General features: G+C 51.3%; 1 protein-coding gene across 7 annotated transcripts in view; it reads right to left on the bottom strand.

Moving 5' to 3' along the window:
* Baiap2 (BAR/IMD domain containing adaptor protein 2) overlaps window positions 1-24,298 on the bottom strand; it is a 67,179-nt gene that overhangs the window by 41,243 nt on the left and 1,638 nt on the right. For 5 of the 7 annotated variants that reach the window (XM_006247872.4, XM_006247869.5, XM_006247871.4 and 2 more), the window contains 2 exon segments: window positions 10,817-10,892; window positions 7,834-7,920 (listed from right to left, as the gene is read on the bottom strand). In XM_006247872.4, the coding sequence (XP_006247934.1) occupies window positions 7,834-7,920; window positions 10,817-10,892 (163 nt within the window). 7 annotated transcript variants of the gene reach the window in all.

Below are 24,298 nucleotides of genomic sequence, written 5' to 3'. Positions count from 1 at the left end.
CAGTTTCTAAGATGGATCCTGACGGTTGCTGTCGGGTTCCCAAAAGAAAGGCTGGGATCACAGTGTCTTCTCTGAAATGGAAGGTGGACATACTCAAACTCCCTGGCCAGGTGTGGATGGGCCCTGCCTGACCTAAGAGGAGAAAGACATGGCTAGATCATCTCACAGCCTCACAAAAAATACTGGAGTCCAACCAGCTGGCACCTTCAAAACTACCCAAGCCAATAGGCACCACTGGGGCAGCTTGAAGGCCTCTGGGGTTAGAAGTCTACAGCCCCCTCTGTCCCAGAGACCTGCATGCCTGGGGCCACCCAATGCGGCCAGCTGAGTGAGCCTGATACTGGATGGAGAGCAACTGATGCTGTAGCTCCAGGCCAGTCTTAGACCACTTGAGAAACTCCTCACTTCAGGCAGGACACGACCGGGTTACACCTTGCTTGGAGACTCAGTGACTGAAGCCAGGCTGACTTTGAGGCAGGGTTGCTGTTGCCTGTCTGTGAGCATCCCTACTTGCAAGCTGTGACTAGCACAGAGCATCTGCTCATTCCCCTTGGAGTCTTGTGAGGCTTAGCAGACAGCAGAGCCCCAGCTGAGGCCCGGGGCTCTCGGCAAGTACACACAAGTCCCTGTGATTACAAACAAGTGTGCTGCAGGCCCTGGCAGGTACAAAGCAGCCCTTTAAAGGAAAGAGTACTGAAGAAGCCTCCAGAGACAGGCAAGGGTTGAAAAGAACAGTCAGTTCAGTGGACAGCCCTGACCACAGCCTTGTGCAAACACGGAAATCATCCATGCTGAGGCCTTGGGACACAGACTGCATCAATGGATCCTGACCACATGAAGGGAATGAGAGTCCTTCTCAGGCAGGGTGCTCCTCTGTTCACTGTAGTGGCTGTTAAATTTCGGATTTCACACCTTCCAAAGTCCACAAGATGACCAAGGACAGGCCAAGGGCAGTTAACTGACCCTTGTTGAGTCGCATATGGAACACCCGCCCACCTGCTCAGATGTGCCCACCTGCTCAGATGTGCCCACCTGCTCAGATGTGCCCACCTGCTCAGATGTGCCCACCTGCTCAGATGTGCCCACCTGCTCAGATGTGCACGCCCTACCATGAACACCTGAACTCTGGTCTCCTCCTCCCTGTCTCGGATTCAGCCCAGTTCTATGCACATAGCCACCTTGGACTGAAGAGCTGCAGGTGGTTGTCCAACAAGTTGGTATACAGCCCGCGGAAGGAGTACAGGATGGACAGTCCAGCTGCTTACAAGTGTGACAACTACATCCATGGTGGGCACCCTAAGGCCCAGCAACAAGGTATGCCATGGCTTATGCCCTCCTCTGTGTCCTCCATGCCAGCCCCACAGCTGCCAGCCAGCAGTTATGGAGCAGAGACATAGATGCTCACATCTCTATGTGCATCAAATCCCAGTCTTCAGTCAAAGGCGAGAGAGTAAGAGCCTCTGTGGGGCTCACTGAATGCACACAGCAGAGCTTCCATCTCTGAGCTCCACCTGCTCTCAGCAGCAGGCTACCACCCAGGGTTCCTCGACCACAGGAACAGCGCATGTCTCCACAAATTCATGAATGGCCTGGAGCTCCTGCCTGGCTGGAGACCCACATCATTCTAGTCAGCCCCAGTAACAAATATCCCAAGAGAGTGGAAGCGGCTCCCAAACACACACAGGAAACGGGGCTTACCTGCCCAGTCGCAGCTGCTGCCAGTTGTTTCTGGCACTGAGGAATACTCTGACAGAGACAGAGGCAAGGGATCCAGAGATGGGAGGCAACCACAGACAAACAAGTGGGTGGCTACCGGCTAGAGCACCAGACGGCTGTGTGAAGATGTAGAGCTCAGAGCTGCCCTCTGTCCCTGACTAAGCAGCCTGCTATATCAAAGGAAAGCTCTGACAAGCTGTAGACTTTCTCACGGCAGGGGAAAAAAAACCACCCCAAGTGGAGATGAGAGAATGATCTCTGTGTGAGCCTGCAGGCCTGAGGCCCTTCTCCGGCTGTGAGGCTGGGATCTACAGTACAGAGAGACTAGAGATCAAAGGCTGGCACTGCCCAGGCCATTCACTGACTCCAAAAGAAAGAGAAGGAACAAAGCCGTGGCTCTAGGGGGAAAGAGAAGGAACAAAGACTGGCTCTAGGGGATCGTTTGAAGCAAAGGTGACTTTCTGGGCATTCACTGTCCAGCACCAGGGAGGTACTCTCTGCAGAGACTGGGATGGGGTGCTGGTGGCTGCTGCTTGTCACTCTCGTAACTCATGAGAAGGAAGCACGGGGTCCTACACAACCCTAACAACTTTGTCTGCCCAGTGAGCAGAGCAGGGGCTATGGGCAGCTTTTCTCGGCATCACCCTATGTGGAAAAGCACTGGGAGGCAGAGGTAGGGCAGAAAAAGAAGGGAAGGAGGAAGGAATTGACCAGGTAAGGTCTCCTGTATGCTTGACAGCTGACCTCTGCCCTGTGCAGCCAGGGCCCTAAACCAGAAAGGCCAGGAAAGAGACCCATAGTAAAAGGGTGGGTTTATAGGCCCTACTCTGCTGGGTGTTAAGATCTGACCATTTCAGACAGGTGTGATGCAGCATGCCTACATCCCAGCTACTTCACAGGTTGAACAGGGAAGATGGAGCTCTTTTTTTCTTTTTTTCTTTTTTTTCGGAGCTGGGGATCGAACCCAGGGCCTTGCACTTGCTAGGCAAGCACTCTACCACTGAGCTAAGTCTCCAACCCCAAAGATGGAGCTCTTATCACCAGGAGTCCAAGACCAGCCTAGACAATACAGCAAAACGTTGTCTCAAAAAAGAAAGAGCGACCCCTGGAAACAAGTGATTAGGAAGCAATAGAGGTTGGTCTGGGTAGTGTCTACCTTGGGGCAGACCTGAGGTTTCTTTGCCTTGGGAGGGGCTACATTCCCTCGGGGCTTTGAGGGTTCTCAGTGGGAACCTTACAAATCTAGACCAGCTTATCTTGGCCATGCTGACCAAGTGGTCAGAAATGAGCAAAGTTACAGACAGGAGGAGGAGAAGACCAAATAGTATTAAAATAGACTACAAATAAGGCTAATTGGGACAGAGAAGGTCACCTCCTGATGATGTGGTCTGGCTTACCAGACACAACATGTAACATTAACAGCACAACATGTATGCACTTGATAGCACAAATATCTAAGAGACACGGTCAGGAAGAGCTGCCACGCTGGGTACTAGGAAGCAAGCAAGCCCTGTTTCCCAGTGGATGCTCCGAAGGCCGTGGAGTCTTGGAGCATTTATCTTCTAAAGAGGCTCAGCTCATGTCTCCTGTGAACCAGCTTGCTCACAACAGCGAGACCCACTGGGAATACCTCAAGTATGACCAAGAGAAGACCAGAGAGCAGATGGTTAATTATGTGTTTATGGAATATTCTACAGCAGCGAAAACAAATGTGCCCACTGCTGGCGACCGTACAGACGGCTCCAGGACAGAAGAACAGCAGGCTACACACATCAACCGTCCTGTAGCTGACACTTGTGGTGCACGGGCTATTCCAAGGCCCTGGCTATCCAGAGTTCTGCTTCTTAGGCTCACCGCCTGCTCCTCTCTTGCTCCCTGCCAAGTAGCTCGCTGGTCCTCTTCACCTAGGATGCCTGACCATGCAGATCACAGACAGACCAGTCCCACCACTGAGGCTTTCGCACCCAGAATGCTTTTAATAGTTTACAAGGTGTGAAGACCAAGAACACAGAATAACATGAATATGGTACTAACCTCAGCGGTACCACTCGGTGTTAAAGGTGACAGATGATGCTTTCAAACACTAACAAACAAAGATCCTTCCTGAATTCACCAGCCAAGCCAGCCTGAGACAGGAAAACATCAAAACCATTTCCTAGTTCCCTGCTTGGAACCTTAAAGGAGAAACAGGATTCCCCCAGAGAGTAACACAGGAACAAGGCAGACAGGCGGCCCAGAGACCAGGGGCTCCACCTGGGAGGAAGCCAGGTGACCAGGACACTGGAGGGACGGTGGGTACTAAGAGGGGGAAGAAGAAACAAATGGGTAGATGAACCCAGAGAACGAACAAAAGCGATCCCAAGAGCAGTCAGCGGTTTGGGGTCAAATCAATTAACATCAAACGATAATTAGAAGGGCTGTAATGTATTCCAAAGAAAAGTTATTATAATAAGAATCGTGACCAGAATCATAATAAAAATCAATAAGCTACCAAACTAAAGTCAACAATTAAATTCAAAATTAAAATTGAATTGTTCTTTCTCCTAAAAGCACCACTAGGCCAAGCTTGTCAGTGCATTCCTGTAATGCCAGCTCTTGAGAGATGCAGGTGGTACAAGACATCTTCCATACACAGTAGGGCATACATAAGAAGTACAACCATACACTGTAAGGCAGACATAGGAAGTACATCCATACACGGTAGGGCAGACATGGGAAGTACATCCATACACGGTAAGGCAGACATAGGAAGTACATCTATACACAGTAGGGCAGACACAGGAAGTACATCCATACACAGTAGGGCAGACACAGGAAGTACATCCATACACGGTAGGGCAGACATAGGAAGTACATCCATACACGGTAGGGCAGACATGGGAAGTACATCCATACACAGTAGGGCAGACACAGGAAGTACATCCATACACGGTAGGGCAGACATAGGAAGTACAACCATACACAGTAGGGCAGACACATGAAGTACATCCATACACAGTAGGGCAGACACAGGAAGTACATCCATACACAGTAGGGCATACATGGGAAGTACAACCATACATGGTAGGGCAGACACAGGAAGTACATCCATACACAGTAGGGCATACATGGGAAGTACAACCATACACAGTAGGGCAGACACAGGAAGTACATCCATACACGGTAAGGCAGACATAGGAAGTACAACCATACACGGTAGGGCAGACATAGGAAGTACATCCATACACGGTAAGGCAGACATAGGAAGTACATCCATACACGGTAGGACAGACATAGGAAGTACAACCATACACGGTAGGGCAGACATGGGAAGTACAACCATACACGGTAAGGCAGACATAGGAAGTACATCCATACACAGAAAAACAGACAGATAAAAAGACAAGATGCTCGAGGCCTTGAGTTTCATCCATAGCATCAGAAGAAATAAAAAAAGCACAAAACGAAAGGCCAGACCAGCCAGAAAACTCAGCAAGCCCCATGTCACTAAGCTTAATAAATTGTTGGCTCGCTCTCAGAGACACACGTGGTAGAAGACATTACCTCCTAGAAGTAGTTTGAACGATCACACTTGCTCAACACAAGTAAGTACAATAATCTTTCTAAAAAACTGTTCATTTATTTTTGTTTTTCTTCAAGACAGGATTTACTCTGTGTGGCTCTGGCTGTACTGAAACTCACTTTGTAGACCAGGCTGGCCTCAAACACTCAGAAATCTGCCTGCTTTTGCCTCCCAAGTGCTGGGATTAAAGGTACACGTGTGCCACCATGCCTGGCTCTTTGGTTTACATTTTACTAAAGATAAGGGACAACTGAACACTGAAAAGATGTTGAACATCATTAATTAAAGAAATATAAATTTGGAAATAACCCCAGATGGCGCAGCCCAGGTGGCCCTCACAGGCGAGGGTATGCAGACGTGGTCTGAGAGTATGAGGGGCGGGGGCTGGAGAGATGGCTCAGTGGTTAACAGCACTGACTGCTCTTCCAGGGGTCCTGAGTTCAAATCCCAGCAACCACATGGTGGCTCACAAACACCTGTAATGAGATCTGATGCCCTTTTCTGGTGTGTTTGAGGACAATGTACTCACATATAGTAAAGAAATAAGTCTTAAAAAAAAAAAAAAAAAAAAAAGAGGGCAGCCAGGCAAGGGAGCCCACCGAGCCCCAGTGCAGCAATGCATTTCCACAGACCTGCAACCACACAGAGAACGATGAGAGGTTACCTGGAGGTGGGGCAGGGATGGGGAGGCCTGACTATGGAGGAATGGGCAGGTTCACCATCGCACACACGGGAAACCCTCCACGCATCATCCTCTAATACCTGCAGCTGCTGCTCCACTCCCCCAACAAGGCAGTGAGACCCAGCAATCTCAAAGGATTATGGGTCTCAGCTGGGAAGAGAACTTTATTACTATCATAAAACAAAGCTATCAAGGCTGTGTATTGATTTTAGCAAAGGTTTTAATAGTTATATTGGGTAAGGTAAGAGGACGGCATCAGAAAGCAGCCCCCATCCTGAGAATTCCTTAGCATAAAGTTAAAAGGAAGAGACAGCATGAACCTGCCTTTCAGACACTTGGAAGCAAACAGCACATGGAACAGAGCAGCTGACTGAGCGGGAGACGTGGGCAGGGAGGGGGTGGGTAACGGGGCTGACTTATTTTTAAAGCAAAGCAGTGCTGCTTTAATACAGACTCCAACCGTTTGCTCCAGCAACTCCACTCCCAGGTATTTGCCCAGGAGAAATGGAATGTAAGCCCACACCAATACTTGACACTCCGCTCAATGCAGCACTATTCACAGCAATCAGGTCAGAAACCACTCCAATGTCTGCCAGCAGACGAACCGGCCAGGTGCAGTGACACCTGCCTGTAATCGCAACAGTAAAAAGAAGAATTGAAGCTAGATACAGAGAATGGGAACAAACACACAACCACGCCCAGTGAGTGGTTCACTTCCAGTGTGAAATGTGCCCTGTGAACCACACCAACGAACCTATTAGTGAAAGAGGACCTAGATCTCTGCCTTCAAGCCTGGCAGAAAAGTCTGAGAGCTGGAATGAACATATGCATAAAGAAATTCAGTTCTAAGTAGGGGTGGTGACGCCTTTAATCCCAGCACTGGGGACGCACCAGCAGGAAACCTTGTCTTGGGGGAAAAAAAATTTCAGTTCCTCGGTCCCAACAATATAACCCAGGCTTCCTGTTAGTTCAGGGGAACTATTAATCCCAAACTTCACTATCTGGGTCTCTTAGAACATTTCTATCTGCTTCCTTCTGCGCACATCTACCTGGTATCCTTGCTGGCCAGACAGGGACCACATCCTGGAAAGGTCCCAAAGGGAGGCTGCCTCTGTGGAAAAGGTCAGATGCAGAAGCTTGTCCTCTGTGCCCCTGGCTAGAAGAAACCAAGTGCTGGTCTAGGCCAATTTATTCTGTGTCTGAGGACAGCCTGAGAGCTGCAGAGAAACAAAGGGTTGCATGCCACAGTCTAACTCATAGCCCAACATCCCTGTGAGGGAGAGGAGAACTCAACCACATCAGCACCCACATCTTTGCTCAGGAAAACCAAGAAAACACTAAAGCCCAGCTTGCAACATCACCTCACAGGAGCCCAAGTAAAACACAGGTAGCATGAGAATAAAGACCACTTGGGAAGTCTACATTCCAGCACCTCCTAAGTCTCTGTGTTATGAAGTTTGTGTGTGTGGGTGCGCCCTCTGGGGGTTCCACTTTCACTTGGTTTCATGCGAGGAATGACTCAGTATGTTAGGGATCACTTTAGTCCAACTTTCCATATAGGCCCCTTATATCTGCCACTTAAGTGTTGGCAGTGTCCTTAAATGTGGCGTTGCCTGTGTCTGTTTGTGCCCAGCCATGCTCTTCAAGGGAGACAGCCCACCATGGTGAGCTCCAAGCAGTGCCCTAAGGTTGCATGGTTCATTCTACTTTCGATAGACAGTGGCGCTCACCAACTCTACCATTTTAAAACTACTTTTCTTATTTAACAGATAAAACCTGGTCTTCATTCCAACATCCAGCACTCCAGACCTGCCCAGATATATCCAACAATTCTGGGGGGCCTCTGGGTCCTCTTCCCAGCCAAGGGTCTTACCAAGTTCCTTAGAGCCCTGGCTCTCGCTGGCCAGCTCCCCCATCTTTACCAGAGCATCGAAATAGCCTTTGGCAGCGAAGGTGACACCTGAGGGGAGAGGAGAGAGCAGTTACTGCACAGAACCCAGAAGAGCTCTGCTGCCCACACAGACGGACCGCATCGAGCCCACCCCAAGCCTGGACAAGCTCAAGGAGTGCTCCAGCTTCATCACCTCTGTGGACAGCACTGTTTCTTGTTGATACTCTTATTCCGCTGCCATCACGAGGGTTCCTTTTATTTGTGAGAACACAGTGTACTGTGCAGGTCCAGAGCTATTCAAGTCAAACTGCAGAGCATGGCGCCCTGTCATGTGCTGTTTAACCAGGGGGAGGGAGTGCAGCTTTAAGTGTACTACAGCAAACAAAGCGCCTACAGACCCTGGGCAAGATCAAGGCAAATCTGAAAGGCAGGAGGCCACTGCTTTATCCAGAGAGTCCAAGTCGAGAGAGTCAGTGTCTTCAGTCTCAGACTAGGTCTTAACCAAGAGCAGGTGCTACTGCCCAAAGCACGCTAAGGGCATCATATCCACAGTGCAGTAGCCAGAGGGGCTTTTGGGTATCAGAGGAACTGGTGAACTGGGTGTGGAAGGCTCAGCACCCGCCTCTTCCTCCCACCAGCCCGGTGCAGGAACAAGCTGCTGACAGAACGAGCATACAGCCACCAGGTCTAGACTTCTTTGGAGGACCTGGCACACTCCTTCATCTGAGGACAGCCACCTACCTACCCTTCAAACTATGCCAGGCAGGGAGGAAGAAGAGGCAGCCAGGTCTGGCGAGCAGGGCCATGGGAAGCAGCCACCAGTGTTGCCACCACAAGCTTTAATTTGTTTTCCACAGAACTCTGTCAGAGGCTTGTAACCGGGCACTCTATCAAAGGTTTCCAATTAAGTGCACACAATTTGTTCTGTGGTACAAGACCATGTCCTTGGGGGACTGAGGAGTTTCTGCTGCCTTGGAGGGTGGGCTTCTTAAAACAAATGGAAGTAAAAAATACTACAGGAACCCAAGTTGGGCACTTGGAGGCTGAGGGGCTGAGGTGGTGCGGGTAGCCTGTGAGACTAAGCCCAGACAACCAGAGAAAACAGGAAGAGGAAATAACCATCCAGCCTGTCCACACACAGCCTGGACAACCACATGAGAACACAAGGGACAGCCGGAAGGGTCTGGAAGGAAATCCGTGCCTGAGCATCACGGAGTTGGCGGGCAACATCAAAGCGGAGGAGACTGCTACCCCTCCTCCATTATACCCAGAGAAGGTAAGGCCACACCTCAGATGTAGGACATGGGGGCACAGAAATCTACTGACGGAGGGCCACACCAGGGTAGAGACTTCCAATTCCACCAGACACAATCCACCAGAACGTCAGGCCAGAAACAGCTGGTTTCATTCAAGGACCCAGAAAGCTCTTTCGGTGGGAGAACTGGAGCATCATGGCCTGTGTGGGGACAGCGGGGTGGCTTAGGGGACAGGATAGAAGCCTCATTGTTGGTCTCCACACTATACTTCTGCTTCCAGAGGCTTCTTCCTGGAGGTTACAGCCTGACTGGAAAGGCAGTTCCTCTTACCACACCAGGGAAGCTGAGGGCAAGCCAGGCATCACTGCAAATGTTAGTAATCTCGATGCCTGAGAGGCTGAGGCAGGACAGCAGAGAGCATGAGACCAATCTGAGCTAAACAGCAAGATCATTTCAAAAACACCCCACAAGCAAAAGAAATCACAAAGCAGGAGAGGAGCAGGTACCACCTCCCCTGGCGGAGCCCCTTCCAGCACTAGCGGGGCTGCAGTCGCTTACTACCATGCTCAGCTTTTACATGGGGCTGGGGGTTAGAACCCAGGTCCTCAAGCTTGAGTGCGAGCATTTGACTGAGCCATCTCCCCAGCCACACATGGGCACTTCTTTTGTGTTTGTGTGCCCCTATGTGTATGGAGGGGTGTGCATTGCTGTGTACATGGGGAAAAGAGATCCTGTTCTGCCACTACTGTCTTAGTCCCTTGAGACGAGGTCTCACGCCAAATCTGGAGCTTGCTAGCTGGCAAGCCCCTCCTTTGCCATGCCCACCTTGCTATGGTTACAGGTATATGTGGCTGTATTTGGAATTTGCTGAAAGCTAGGAAATCATGCTCCTGTGGTAATAAGAGCCTTGCCAGTAGACTAAGCTGCTTCCCTAGCCCTTGTGGCCACTTCTTTAAGCAACCTGAGAACTCACAGCCTGGGCCTCGATGGCGTGAAGACCCTGTAAATTGTCTTCTTCCACAAAGGAGGTGATAATCCCTCGGGGACAGAATCTGAACTCAGGATCCCTGGGATCCTACAGGTCTCTGGGGGCTGTGCTACTGAGTCCAGTGCTGCAGAGAGGGGTAGGACAGTGGCCCTAGGAGAGCACAGGGGAGCCCTCCTAACATCCTCCATGTGTCTCAAACAATCAGGAGGCCAGCCCTCAGGGCTTTGGCTCAGTGCTGTGAGTTCAAGTAGACCAGGCCTACTCATGAGATAGTCTCCTCCTACGCCTCACCTCAGTGACCTCTGGGACTATTCAGGAGATTGTTGCCATGGTCTTACTACAGGGTCAGCTCTGCTTGGAGCAGCCATCAACAGGCTAGATTAGGGTAGCTGAAGGACTATGGTACTGGAGGCCACTTGGTAGTGCTGGGGTTCCTTTGTTCCTACCAGCACCAACCTTGATGCTTTACTTTGCATGAAATTCCAAAGAACAGACACATCGATACCCTTGTCTCTAAGTATCCTGCTTGTTGGGACGGAAGTAGCCAGCACTGAGACCAGCCTACACAGTAGGGGCCTGTGGTCACAGGGTCAGACTCTGGGCACCAGAGTGCACACACCCTTTACTCATTCTCATTCTCATTCAGATGAGGCCCAGTAACTTCTCCCCAGGTATTAAGAGGCTGGAAGGAAGTTCATCTGTGAGCTGGGGCCAGTTATACCTGCCAGTGCTTTCTCATAGTTCTTCCCCATGGCGATGAAGTTGCGGAGGCTGGGGTTGAACTGCTCCATGATGGTCTGGAAAAAAAAAACAAAACAGAGAAAGCCACGTCACCTCACCACCATCCACCCATAGCTGGGAGGGCTCAGCCTGGATGGGATCAGGGACACTGCTCATCTCCCCAAGTCGAAGCCCAGTTCTGCCTGCTGTGAACACTGCACCCCGGCATGGACAGGGCGCTGTTGTAGAGGCTGTCTGCAGAGCAACAAGGGGTCCTCGAAGGGCCTCGTGGCACAGGCAGCACTCACAGGCCTGGCTTCTGAGGCACCAGGCTGGTGGGGCTGAGTCAGCCGTGGGAGGCTACCCATCGGCCACACACAAATGCTCAGCGACGCCCCCCACACCACCACCCTAACTCAACACACCAATTACCAACATCAGCTCTGATTACAGCAGTGTACAACCTGATTTACAAATACCACACTATGAACAATCCAACAGGCTCCGGATCTGTTTACCCGACGGACTGCAGTCCCTGTGCCAATATCGGCAGTTCTTAGACTCAAGAAATTAGATTTTCACTGTGAAGGCCAAATAAATGTTTTAATTACATGGCATAAAAACAGGCACACACAAACAGCAGCCAAACGAGAATCCTACCAGCAGAATACCCACAGGCTGTCAACAGCTTATGCCAGTCAGGGGAGACCCCAGGAGGAACTTTGAAAGAAAACCTGACCAGACATGTCCTAATCTGGGGGTCGGGGGGAGACGCTGCCATACCAGGAGCCTGACTCTTTTTGAGGATAACAGGAAGGGAAGCCACCAGGATTTACACCAACTCAGTCCAACCGGTGGTCTCAGGGAAGGACCAGCATAACAGATAAGAAGGACATTTAAGGACACCAGGGCCAGGGCCCATAATGGGGCTTGGCTCTGGAAAGCCTACTGTTGGATCCATTCTGTATTGGCCTGCCCTTAGGTATGGCAGGATACCTTCACCAGGAGGAATAAAGACCTTCCCTCATTCTTGGGGGAATGAATACTTCAGTTCTAAGCTGCCACCCACTCATCCCTTTCACATGTGGGTCTGGCTTGCTGACCCGGCACTCCACATGGGCTCTCAGAACACAGGAACCTCACACAGCAACACTTCTCAGTCAAATCTACAGGGCTGGTGGCACTGTCTTCCAGGCCACCTCTTCATGCTAGCCCGGAGTCTACACATGTAATGAACACTCAGCAACCAACCAATCGCCAGGTCCCATCCCACAACCAGCAACTAGGGAGAGAAGGCATAGGGGCTCTAACAGAACTGGAGACAGGAGGATAGGGAGGATCGGTTGTCATGACTAAAACAGGAGGCAGGCAGGCCAGCACAGTGTAAATGCCCCCGGCCAACCAAGCGGCCCTGAAAGGCCTAGAGGAGCAAACAGGAGAGGAAGTGAGTATAGTAAAGTCCCTCACAGGATAGGAAGCTGCGAGGGTCTGAGCAGAGCCAAGCTGGATACATTAAAAAGGCCCCAGGCTGTAGAGATTCCAGTCAAGGGTCAAAGAGGTAGTTGAGAGGAGCCTCCCTGTTGTTCAACCCTCTGATTATGAAGGGAAGGAAGGAGGCTCCCGCCAGGGCCCAATTCCTGTGTCTGTATACCAGGCAGTGTGAGGACAGTTGGGACCTGATTGGAGAGACGAGAGAGGCAGCACAGGGGACAGGGAATTGAGGTGGATGTATATTGGGTTGGGGAAACCTGTCTCAACTCTGCAATCCGAAGAGTACCTAGGAACCACACAGGGACATTACAAGGCAAGATGCTGAAGAAACTGAGTCTAGGAGCAGACCCAAGCAAGAGTTTGGCTCTAGGAACACTCCTGGGGATCCTGGGAGGAAGAGGCTTAGCTCAGATCAGTCCTCTGAGCTACATGAACATCCTGAATGACAGGAGAATATGCCAGAAACCACTTAAGGCCAAGTGAGACAGAACGCTGAGGCACCTGCCATGCCTCCTGTGACACAGAGGGCAGCTGTGAGGTTTCACTTCCTCAGTGCAGTTGAGCTCACACAGGAGGAATGCAAGAGGGAGTTAGCTGGGTAATGTGGGTAGTGAAGTGCCAGCCAGGACACCTAGGCATGGCCCCATCCTCCACCTGCTCAAGAGCAGCCAGTCAGCTCGGGACACTGCTGTCTTGGCCTGGAGGCAGTGGCAGGAGCATGAATTCCATTGGGCTGACACTCTGAGGGGGGCCTCCCCTGGCCATAGAGGGACAGTTTCTTTCCAGGCCTGCATAGTGACACCTGCCCTGGCTGGAAAAGTGGGCCTGCTCTGAAGGAAGATATTTCCAGGCTCCTGGCCAATGTCATGACCTTTCTTTGGGTCACCTGACTTCCAGCTACCTTATAAAGAAATCCGGTGGCTGACAAAACAGGGAATCCATTTGGGGTGTGTATGTGTGCATACAGGTATACACCTACGTTTGCCTATGTTGGGGTCTCTGAGCTCAAGTCCACGTCATTGTTCTAGGGTTCATGTAGAAGCCGTGGGTTCTCACATAGGAAGCCATCCTTGCCCTGGTGGCTGTTCCTGACCCACATCACCCAGCCCCTCCTGGACAAGTACACTCTCTGCCCACCTGCTCTAGACTGGCTCTCCTGAGAGAAGGAGCTCTTGCCTGGGATGGTGTGAGGAAGGTGCAAAGCAGAAGCACTCAACTGGGAGGCTTTGCCTACTAGGGAAGGGATCACCTTCCTTATCAGCACCAAGGAGCACAAAGCAGAACAGCAGAAGCTGCAGTTTTGACCTTGCAAAAACAAACAAACTGGGTGCTAAGGATGGCACCACCTTTTATCCCAGCACCCATCTCTAAGTTCAAGGCCACTCTGGCCTACAGAGTGAGTTCCCAAGGCTACACAGAGAAACCCTGTCTCAAAAAAATGTAAAAAGAAAAAAAAAAGATAAAGAAGAGAAACAAGAGAAAAAGAAAGCAAACAAACTCAAGATTCAGAGGAACCTCCCCCATACTTGAAACCTAAAGCCAGCTATCCATTCGGAGAGCTTCGTGGTCCTCAAGGACACTCTCAAGCCTAGGGGCAACTCAGGCCATCTCTCCTGCTTGGACAGAATCCTACTCAATGAGCAAGCCTCACACTTCCTTCAAATTCCATGCCTGTGATCTGCCTGCCCCAAATGCACTGTGACTGTGGGGTGGCTCTTAGGTGGCTTTTCTGGACCAGGAACTACATTTAAAACCAGAATTCTTTTACGTATTCGCCTTCTCATTCAGTATTTATTCACGATACCTTCCACATGTCACATAAGGGGTGCGTGTGAACTCACAGAGACTATTCTATGGAACACGTCCCTAAAGGGCTGGGGCTTTAGGAAGCTCACGGAGAGATTAGCAGAGCTCAAGCCAAGTTTGCTATGGCATTTCTGCCAGGGCTGTTGCAAGCAGGGTGTTCTGCAAGCTCGGCCCTGCTCTCTTTTAAAGACAAGATCTCACTGTGTTGCCCTAGCTGGCCTGGAACTTTCTAAAAGATTTTTATTTATTTTACATATGTGAGTACAATGTAGAGTGAGTACACTGTAGCTGTCTTCAGACACACCACAAGAAGGTTTCAGATCCCATTACAGATGGTTGTGAGCCACCATGTGGTTGCTGAGAATTGAACTCAGGACCTCTGGAAGAGCAGTCGGAGCTCTTAACCACTGAGCCATCTCTCCAGTCCCCAGCCTGGAACTTTCTATACAGAGCAGGTTGTTCTGGAACTCACAGAGTTCCACGTGTCTCTGCCTCTTGAGTGCTAGATAAAGGTGTGTCCCACTACACTGAGCTCCAGCCCAATTATGTGGCTGCGCCCCTGCACCCAGGACTCACTAAAAAAGCAGGTGCCAGCTTTGCAGCCCAAGGTATTACCTAGGTAACAGGGAGTCCCATAGTATCTTACAGCTCCAATGCAGGCTGCTTTGTAGGAAATCCAGCAAGACTTGCATAGGATTTATGTACAGAGGGAATAAAATCAGTTCCAGGTATTATGTGAGCATAGAAGCCTGCCTGAAGGAGGTGGAGCCTGAGCTGTGCCTTGCTTGGTCAGAGTCAAAGAAAAAAAAAAGATGTCTATACATCCTAAAAGAGGTATAGGTTCTGGAAGGAAACAGGCCTTGGGGTAAAAATGAAAGTGTGAAGGGGACAAGGGTCTTGGACTCAGAACCAGGGTGGTCTGAGCAACCACCCTCCATGCCTCATCTCCGCAGTGTACCCCTGTCCAAGGCTGTGGCCAAATCTCTCCGTTCTGGGCAGGAGAGAAAGAAACAGACTGAGTGAGGAGACTCCTGGCACACAGGTCTTAGCCCAGGGCCTCCTTAGCTCCCGTGGAAGGCTCTGAGGCACGTGCAGCATCAGAAAACCTGTGTCCTCCTGTGAAGCAGGAAGAGAGACCTAGACTGTTCCAGAACAGAGGACTAGACTCCTGGCTTATGAGGGAGTGGTAGGTCCTACAGACCCACAAGGCCAGTTTCGGTCTGCTAGGGAGGTAGGCAGGCAATAGAAGAGATAGACAGACCTTCTAGGAGCTGGAAGGGGAACCTGGATGCTACACGATGGGCTCCAGCAGAATCTGAGCACAGGCCTCACCCCAACCCCCAACGTGGTAGTTCTAGTTTCTCAGCTCTGATAGCTCCCCTGGAGAAGCTGCCAAAATTAAGAAAGAGACTCTGTGTCTTTGGCAGGGTGCCTGGACGTGATAGTCATGGTGGCCTCCCATCAGAAGAAAGGGCCTCCTTCCTATCACCCTCAGCTGCCCTCCCGCCCCTCGCCAGCCAGCATTAGAAGCACGAGAAATGACCATCTGAGACTGCAGCAAATACCGCTGACAGCGACAGGCACAAAACCCCAACACGGAGCCTGCTTTTGCTGGCCTTCCGCCCCTGTGAAGGATTGGTGAGTCCTCACAGAGGTTCCAAGTCACTGTCCTGGTGAGAGTTGGTACAGAGGTGAGCACAGCTGCCAAGTTACCTGACACCTGAACCCCTCTTCCCAGCCTGTTTCCAGAATCTCTAAAGGTTTCTGGGCACTCTAAGGTTGACCTCTCCTGTACAACGTCCTCAGAGGCAAAAGCCACACCAGGGCCTTACACCCAGCCTAGTCCCTACACAAAGAAATCCTTGGTCAGCATGTGCTGTAGGGGGCTAGTCCAATGGTCCCCAGGAAATCCAGAAGCCAGGTCTGACCCATTTGCCCTGTGTGGCAGCCACCACAGGAACTGGTCAACACCCATTATTCCAGAAGCCTGGACATGAAACCAAACAGTTTAACCACGTCTTTCCTGCCTGTGACAGGAATGTCCTGCTCATCCCAACCTCCACAAAAGCACAGCTTCCCAGCAGACAGGCCCCACAGTTGGTTACCCTGGTTTGGGTCACAGATCTTCTTGGGGAGTTGAGTGGCTAGTGCAGCAAGAGGCACATTCAAACTGTTACTCACCAAGCTCCATCTTTGTTTGTTTGTTTTTTGAGACAGGGTCTCTCTATGTAGCCCTGGTTGTCCTTGACCTTGCTATATAATCCAGGCTGGACTGAACTCACAAAGATCCTCCTGCCTCTATTTCTCACGTATTAGGACTAAAGGTATGCACCACCATGCCTGACTTCTGGATCCAAATTCTTGATTGAGTGCAGTATGGTATCACAGCATGACACCATGGGGACCCATTGATATAAGCTGAGGGCTGTAATTTGCTTAAATTAGAAGGAACAAGAAATACAATTAGCCTAGAAAGACAGGTCACCATGATAGAGACGGACAGCCCCCAGGATGTCACTCTCTTCATCTGTGGGCCAGATGATGTCACGGCCTGCATGCGCTGAGCCTGTCCTCTAGTCACCACTGTCTAAATTTCAACAGTCTTGAAAGAAGTCGATAAGGTTAAACAAGGTCACTAGTGAGGGAGGACTCTAGGTCAGTCTGACTAGTGTCTATAGAAAGAGACCTTGACACAGATACACAGAGGATGGCCATGTGAAGACATGGAAAATCCAGGTCCATCTGCTGACCAAGGAGAGATCTTGGGAGAAACTGCTTGCCCTCCCCTCATCTCCTAGGACTGTTTAGGATCCATGTCTTTCTTTAAGTCATCAGTTTGCAATATTACATATTTCAGTACTAAGCTGACCAGTGCTGAGTTACTCACATATCTAGAATGGCAGGGCACTCAGTCTTCCACAGTTTATAGAAGAGGTATGATAACTTCTTACCCCTGAGAACATGCAAGGCCACTCACTGGGCCATCTCTCCTATGAGTATGCTGGCGAGGACCAGGGTCAGGCCCACTGGTGGGAGACACATATATATAAGTTTGAAGGCAGCCATGGAATGCTCTGAAACTATCCCTCTTTCCAAGGACCTCAGGCCAGGCAGTTAGCATATGCTAGCCCAATAGATACTGCCACAGACAGAAATGTAGGACCATTGGTGCCCAGGTGATGGCTACATACCCCTGCCTAAGCACCAACAGTCCTATGAAAAACCTTCTGCCCATGGCATAACCGGGCCTAGCTACCAGTGATGGCACAGGAGCTGAGGACCTGCCTGAAACACCAGAGCCCAAGTCTAGTCTGAAGCCTAGATCAGCTTCCTATCAGCAAATGACCATCGATGTGGGACTTCACCCCACTGACGCTCACTCAAAAAGCAGGTATGCACTCAGTACCCCCAGAGCTGTGCCTAAGGGAGCAGCAAGAAGCCATCCAGGTCCACAGACATCAAAGCTGAGGCTCTCATGGCTGACACCTGCCTCTCGCACACAGAGCCACTGAGTGGTGACACAGGAGTCCAGCCCCACATAGGGCCTCTCCTGAAGCAGGGCTGGGACTCAGGCTACTTACTGGTCTGACCACAGCCCAAGGCTCCCAACACCTCTCAATCCTATCCTCTTATCACTAAAGCCCATGGTTCCCAGTCCCAGGGCAGGATGGGTAGGTCTACCGTGGTGAAAATGGACAGCAGGCCTCACCTACCTGAGAGGGTCATTTTCAGGGTAGAGGCCGGCTCCATAAGCCTCTGTAAAAGGCAAAGAGGGGTGTGGTGTGCAGAGGGACCTGGGTTTGGTCCATTTCAGGCACCTCTGCCTCCAGCTCCCTTCTCCCTGCAGTGTAAAAACCCAGTAGGTAAACAGCAGTGCACTGGCTGTTAGGAGCAGGCTCTACCCTGGCCTGGCAAGGGCCCAATAAGACCAAGGCTCCCGTGGAAAAGGCACCTTCCTCCCATCCCATCTCATCCATGGTCAACAGACACTTGTTCCATGGCAGGCTCGGTGCCGTGCTTTCCAATGTCCACGTTTCTTTGTACCATCACCGGCAGTGATTGGGGCATGTGTGGATCATTTCATACAATCCTCTTTGGCGACTTTCCCTTACCATGGCTGTATACTTCAGTCTACAAACCACTAGACTATGAAGAGGGTCCTCACTGCTGAGCCGGGCTGCTGGGTATCCCGGAGATACCCAGTGTTTTATCAAACCCCTAATTGTTCAGGGGTGAATGTTGGGGACCCTTGGAGGCTGACACCTGAGCTAAAATGCAGCTCAGAAGGATGTGATTCCAAATGTAGGTAATTTCTGTGGATTTAATCTGGCCATAAACTCAAAGGAATTCTCCTGCCTGAGCCCCTAAAAGCTGAGTGAACCACTGTGTCCAGCTCTCCTACCCCATCCCCCAGCACTGCATGGAACACTGGAGTCTTGAGCATGCTAGGAAAATGCTGTCACTGAGATCTATACTCAGCCCTTCCCTAAGAGAACAACCACAGTGCCTGTGTGGTGGCCCATGCTGGGGAGGCAGAGGCAGGTGGGTCTCCATGACTTCCAAGTGAGTTTTGTCTACACAGAGAGTTCCAGGCTAACCAGAACTATATGTAGTGAGGCCCTTAAAACAGACGAGCACACACATGCATACACACACACACACACACACACACACACACACACACTCACACTCACACAGACACACACACACAAACACACGCTCACACAGACACACACACGTGCATGTGTGCAACAAGTATGAAAGCACAATCCCAAGCCAGAAGAAAACTTTTCTCACTTCCACCTGGGGTCTCCTGGTCTCTTGCATCTGGGCCTGGGGTGTTCTGTGTAGAACTTCTCATGTCCTCTTTTACCAGAGGGAACAGGATCTTGAGCTAGCACAGGAAAACTGCCTTCACCAGCCCCTGCAGTGTCCCAGTGTTCACGCCACAGCCCAGGTTACAAAGAAGGGAAAGGGCCAGCATGGCTTTCAACGGTGCCCAAGCCCAAGGACCAGACGTTTCTTTATGGCAGTCCACTCTGGATGGAATAAGCAGAGGGGCCTGGGCGAGGGCTGTAAAGTAAGGAGCAGTTGGGGGAGCTGGGTATCAGCCCTCGACTGCGCGACCGCAGGCAAAAAGGGGTTTCTGTCAACGTAGGCAGCAGCTCAGCTGCAAGAGGCCCACACAGACCAGAAGCCCGAGGTGCTCAAGGTGACTCCTTGGAAACCAACAGCTAACGCCCCACCTTTCACCATGCCACCCTGGCCACTCTTCTCCCTTCTCACTCCCTGCTTTCTAATCTCTCTGGCAAGGGACCAAGCTCAGAGACTCCAGGACCCAGCAGGACGAAGCTCTTGCTGCTAACATTTGGACCTGATTGCCAGACACACAACTGGGTCATCACCTCCAGGGAAACAGAACATGCTGGGCCAATGCTCCTCAGGCCAAGGGCTGAACAGCGGCCCCTGAGTGTGGGCAGATGGCAATTCCAATGTCACCTCTTCAGAACTTAGAAATGAAACTCACCCAGCTCCAAGCGCTGCTGGGCTCCTGTCAGAGTCTGCCCACTGTTCCAGGCCCTGGGACTTTATCAGGGAGATAAGTCACCCTGGTCAAGGGGTCAAATGGGTCCTAAGTTGTCGAGCCTGGGCCTTGGGAGTGCATGGGATGTGTGGGAAGGATTCTGATAAGCAGTTCATACTGTCCAGGGCAGTCTCCCCCTGGATCTGTAGTCTGAAGTTTCCTAGGATACAGTTCAGGGGTGCAGCTGTGCCCCTCGACCTCCCTGCCGCCCCAGGCTGAGGCTCCTCAAGTCATCATGCAGCTGTGCTATACTTGCACAATTAGGCTATGGGATGACTCAGAGAAGGAGGTGGCAGGGGGTTGGAGGAAGGTGGCAGTGTGGTCCACGCCTGTCAGTAATTATTCCAGGCACAGGCAGGAATCACAACACAACACAGTGTAACAGCTAAATTAGGTAAGATGACAGTCTCCCTGAGCACAGGCCTTTCAAGGAGTGCAGCTTCGGGGTTGGGGATTTAGCTCAGTGGTAGAGCGCTTGCCTAGCAAGGGCAAGGCCCTGGGTTCGGTCCCCAGCTCCGAAAAAAAGAAAAAAGAAAAAAAAAAAAAAAAAAGGAGTGCAGCTTCTCCACCTCGAGGCCTCAGGAGAGCCCTAGGCCAGGGCAGAAGGCAGCATGGGAGGTCCTGGCTAGGATCACCAGTAACTGAGACAGAGCACTAGGCACCTGCCCTAGTCAGGAGCAATCAACTGTCTGGGGGTATCTGCACAATGACAGCCACAGGCAACACCAGGGGACTATGAGGGGCTAAGCAAAGACTCCCTCTGCTCCTGCAGTGACACCTAGCTGTACTGAGTAGTCTTCACAGTCACTCATCATTGAGAAGATGGGCCACACCTTAGCCTTCCCTGTGGCTTTCCTCCCCCTCCCCCGCCCACCCTCCCACTTCCACCTCCCGCTCTTATTAAGAAGCTAAGCTGTCCTTGCAAGATCCTGTTGCCTATGTCAAAGGGCAAAGTGCAGACCTCAGGGGCTGGCCCTTCAGAAGCTGCAAACCAAGGACACAACAGCAGCAAGACCTCAACTCCCAGCAGTAGCCATCTACCACCCTCTTGCTGACAAAAACTGGGAGGAGCACCAGCCTTCACTGTGACCTCAGGGTTGGCTAGTCAGTATGTGCAGTAAACCAATCTCTCCAACAAAGATTTACACTCCAGGAAAGACCCACCACACGGCAGGCAGAGGCAAGCACTCTTTCAAACCAGCCTGGACACAAAGATGCCATGCCCTAGTGCCCCAGGTGCTCCTGGAACACCATGGTCACCTCCTGCAGAAAACAATAACTCATGCAACAGTGCACCGGGCACCAGGCTCTTCATAAGCCAACAGACTTGATGACCTACAGGACATGGCCTGGGGCTGTAGAGCTAGTCACCTCAGAGGTCAGCATGACAAACAAGCTGACTCTTGTTGCCCTGGCTGCTATGAACGGCCGGCCATCCCTAAGACGCTGGTGATAGACAAGGGCAGGTAGCCTATGAAGGAAGTGCTCAGTGAGAGCAGGCTCAGAGTGTCGGCTCAGTGAGAGCAGGCACAGAGTGTCGGCTCAGTGAGAGCAGGCACAGAGTGTCGGCTCAGTGAGAGCAGGCACAGAGTGTCGGCTCAGTGAGAGCAGGCACAGAGTGTCGGCTCAGTGAGAGCAGACTCAGAGTGTCGGCTCAGTGAGAGCAGGCACAGAGTGTCGGCTCAGTGAGAGCAGGCACAGAGTGTCGGCTCAGTGAGAGCAGGCACAGAGTGTCGGCTCAGTGAGAGCAGGCACAGAGTGTCGGCTCAGTGAGAGCAGGCACAGAGTGTCGGCTCAGTGAGAGCAGGCACAGAGTGTCGGCTCAGTGAGAGCAGACTCAGAGTGTCGGCTCAGTGAGAGCAGACTCAGAGTGTCGGCTCAGTGAGAGCAGGCACAGAGTGTCGGCTCAGTGAGAGCAGGCACAGAGTGTCGGCTCAGTGAGAGCAGACTCAGCCTCTCTACTCACAGGCCCACCCTGGAAGTACCTATCATACAAAAGGAACGAGCGCGCACACAGCCTCGCTCCTCTCAGCAGGCATGCGCTGCCAATCAGTGCCTGTGAGAAGCCCCACTTTGCTGTAGATACCCTTCATAAAACAAGGGACAAGTGCCGTTTTGGTCTGAGCAGAGAGACTACGGTCCCATGCTTCCATAGTTCCCCAAAAACATCCTTCTAAGGGAGTGAGAGGGATGTAGGAGGAATGACTGGTGGACTTGACCAGTCATAATACAAGTGTTTAGCACAACTGCTCCAGGAACCTTTTGGTACTGCCACTTTTGTTGGATAGCTACAGCTTTCTGCCGATAGCCACAGTGTGAGGAACATGACCAGATAGCTGCTGGTAACAATCCCCCCACGCTGCCCCAAGGCCCTGGAAACACAAGCAGCTTCTACCGGCTTTCGTATCAAGGGGAACAGTAGTACTATTCTTTTTCTTTTTTTTTTTTTTTTTTTCTTCTCAGAGCTGGGGACCGAACGCTCTACCACTGAGCTAAATCCCCAGCCCCAGTAGTAAAGAAGTAATTGCCACCCTCGAGGGTTGTAGGGTACCCAGAAGCCAGGGCTCCTCGTGGACTATAATCCTCGGGAAACCACTAAGCTCAGTCACGCCTATTCATTCTAGCACTCGGAAGGTGGAGGCAGGAGAATCAGGAGTTCAAGGTCATCATCAGCTACATGGCCAGGTTGAGGCAGGCCTAGCCTGCCTGAAACCCTGTCTCAGAAAACCAACACCAACAATTCCCCTACTTGGGCTGGTGAGGCGGCTCACCAGGTGAGGGTGCCTGCCACTAGGCTGACAGCCAGAGTTCAACCTAGAACCCACACAGAGGAGCACATACACTCACAGTTGTTCTCTAACCACTCTATGGGAGCTGTGGTGCACGCACACGCACATGCACACACACATGCACACACACACACACACTCACACACACACACACACACAAATAAACTTGGGGGGGGGGGGAGGCCTGTCATTTAATCTCAGCAGTAGAGAGGCAGAGGCAGGCAGATCTCGGAGTCTGAGGTCAGCCTGGTTCCAGGACTGTCAGGGATACATAGTGAGATCCTATCTTGAAAACAACAAATTACCTAACTTGACCTTCCCTTCTCATCCCACCAGGGTCTCATCAAGCTACTAAAGCCACTGTGTATACTCAGAGGGGCCCAAAAGGGCTCTGAAGCTTTGGGTTGACTTCATTCTAAAGACTCTTTCACCTGGGGCAGTAGACCCTGCCTCCAGTAATCTATGCCCAATCCAGGTGCTACCCAGGATGAACACAGTCAGACAGTTTGTGTTGCCTGTGCACGGAGGAAGGGGCCTTCCTTGCCTGAAGCTCCCCCTTAAGGGCCCAAAGTCCTATGGATAAGCTTCTGGTGAATGTCATGAAGCTGCCCTGTTTTTCTTCCCTTCATCTTCCATGAAATTCCCCGAGGACACAGCTCCCAAGGGAACTGAGCCACCAGGAAAGAGGTCAAAGTCTGCATTCTTCCAGGAGGAATATCAAAACTGTACATTGTATTCTTGAATTCTTAATCAGGAGGGCCAAGGACAAGCATCCTTCTTTGCCAAGGCAAACACCACTCAGAACTGCAGCTGAAGTGATGCAAGGGCCAAAGCAAACAGCGGAGCCCGCATGGCGGGTGACACTGAACAGAGCCACATCTCGGCCTTCTCAGGAGGTACTGCCAGCATGGCTGCAAGCACCAACCAGCATAGGAACAGCCCCTAGTAGGGAGTCAGTTACTACATGTCCCAGAGAAGACAGCATGGCAGACTGGCTGGACCGGCCTGGAAACTACACATGAGTGGCTCTGGCTCTGCCCTGTTTGTACTTCTGTGTGGGCTAGGTATCTCCCTACCCCACATGCCAAAGCCGCCCAACCTATACCAGCGCCACCCTGCGCCACCATACACCACGGGCTGATTCCTCAGTGACAAAATACAAAATGAGAACTGAGCACAGGAGTCCAAGACTCAGTGGCTAGGCCTCAGAGGATACAAGAGCCACCTGCGTACGCTGCGAGAAAGCCCTTCGGACATTTATAGCCTCCCTGTGTCCAACATTTCAAAAGCTGATGAAGGTCACCTCACGTTCACGTGGAATACGCACCAACCACTGCCCCACCGAACACGGAACAACCCACAGTGATTCCGCTCTGAGCTCCCAGCCTGCCAGTCCACATCCTGCTGGACGTCCCCAAGTGCTATGATCTAGATCTGGGTCTGGACTCTCTACCACTGCAAAGCTCTCACTTTGGACATCCAGATGAATTACAGCAGCATGTGAGCGAGGCCCGAAGCCGTTGAGTGCAGGCTGACTGCCCAGGCATGAGTTTTATTAAGGAGAACCTTGGGATTCTCCAGAGCAAAGCTTCTCCTCATACCCTGCGTGACTCTCACTATGGAAGTTCCTCTTTAATGATTTCAGTGAAGAAGCAAGAAAAACAGGGAGGGGGAAAGACTGTGACCAGTATTTCTTTCCCATCCCCTGCAGTACAGAGCAAATCGTAATGGAACTAATGACTAATAATTTAATAAACCTCCCTCCCGTGACAGCATGTGCTTCCGCAGACCAACAAGAGGGAAATGCATACCA

This window comes from Rattus norvegicus, chromosome 10, assembly GCF_036323735.1.
Source record: "Rattus norvegicus strain BN/NHsdMcwi chromosome 10, GRCr8, whole genome shotgun sequence".
NCBI classification, from domain to species: Eukaryota; Metazoa; Chordata; class Mammalia; order Rodentia; family Muridae; genus Rattus; species Rattus norvegicus.
Note: the sequence above shows the minus strand (reverse complement) of the source record. Positions and strands in the feature narration are given on the sequence as shown.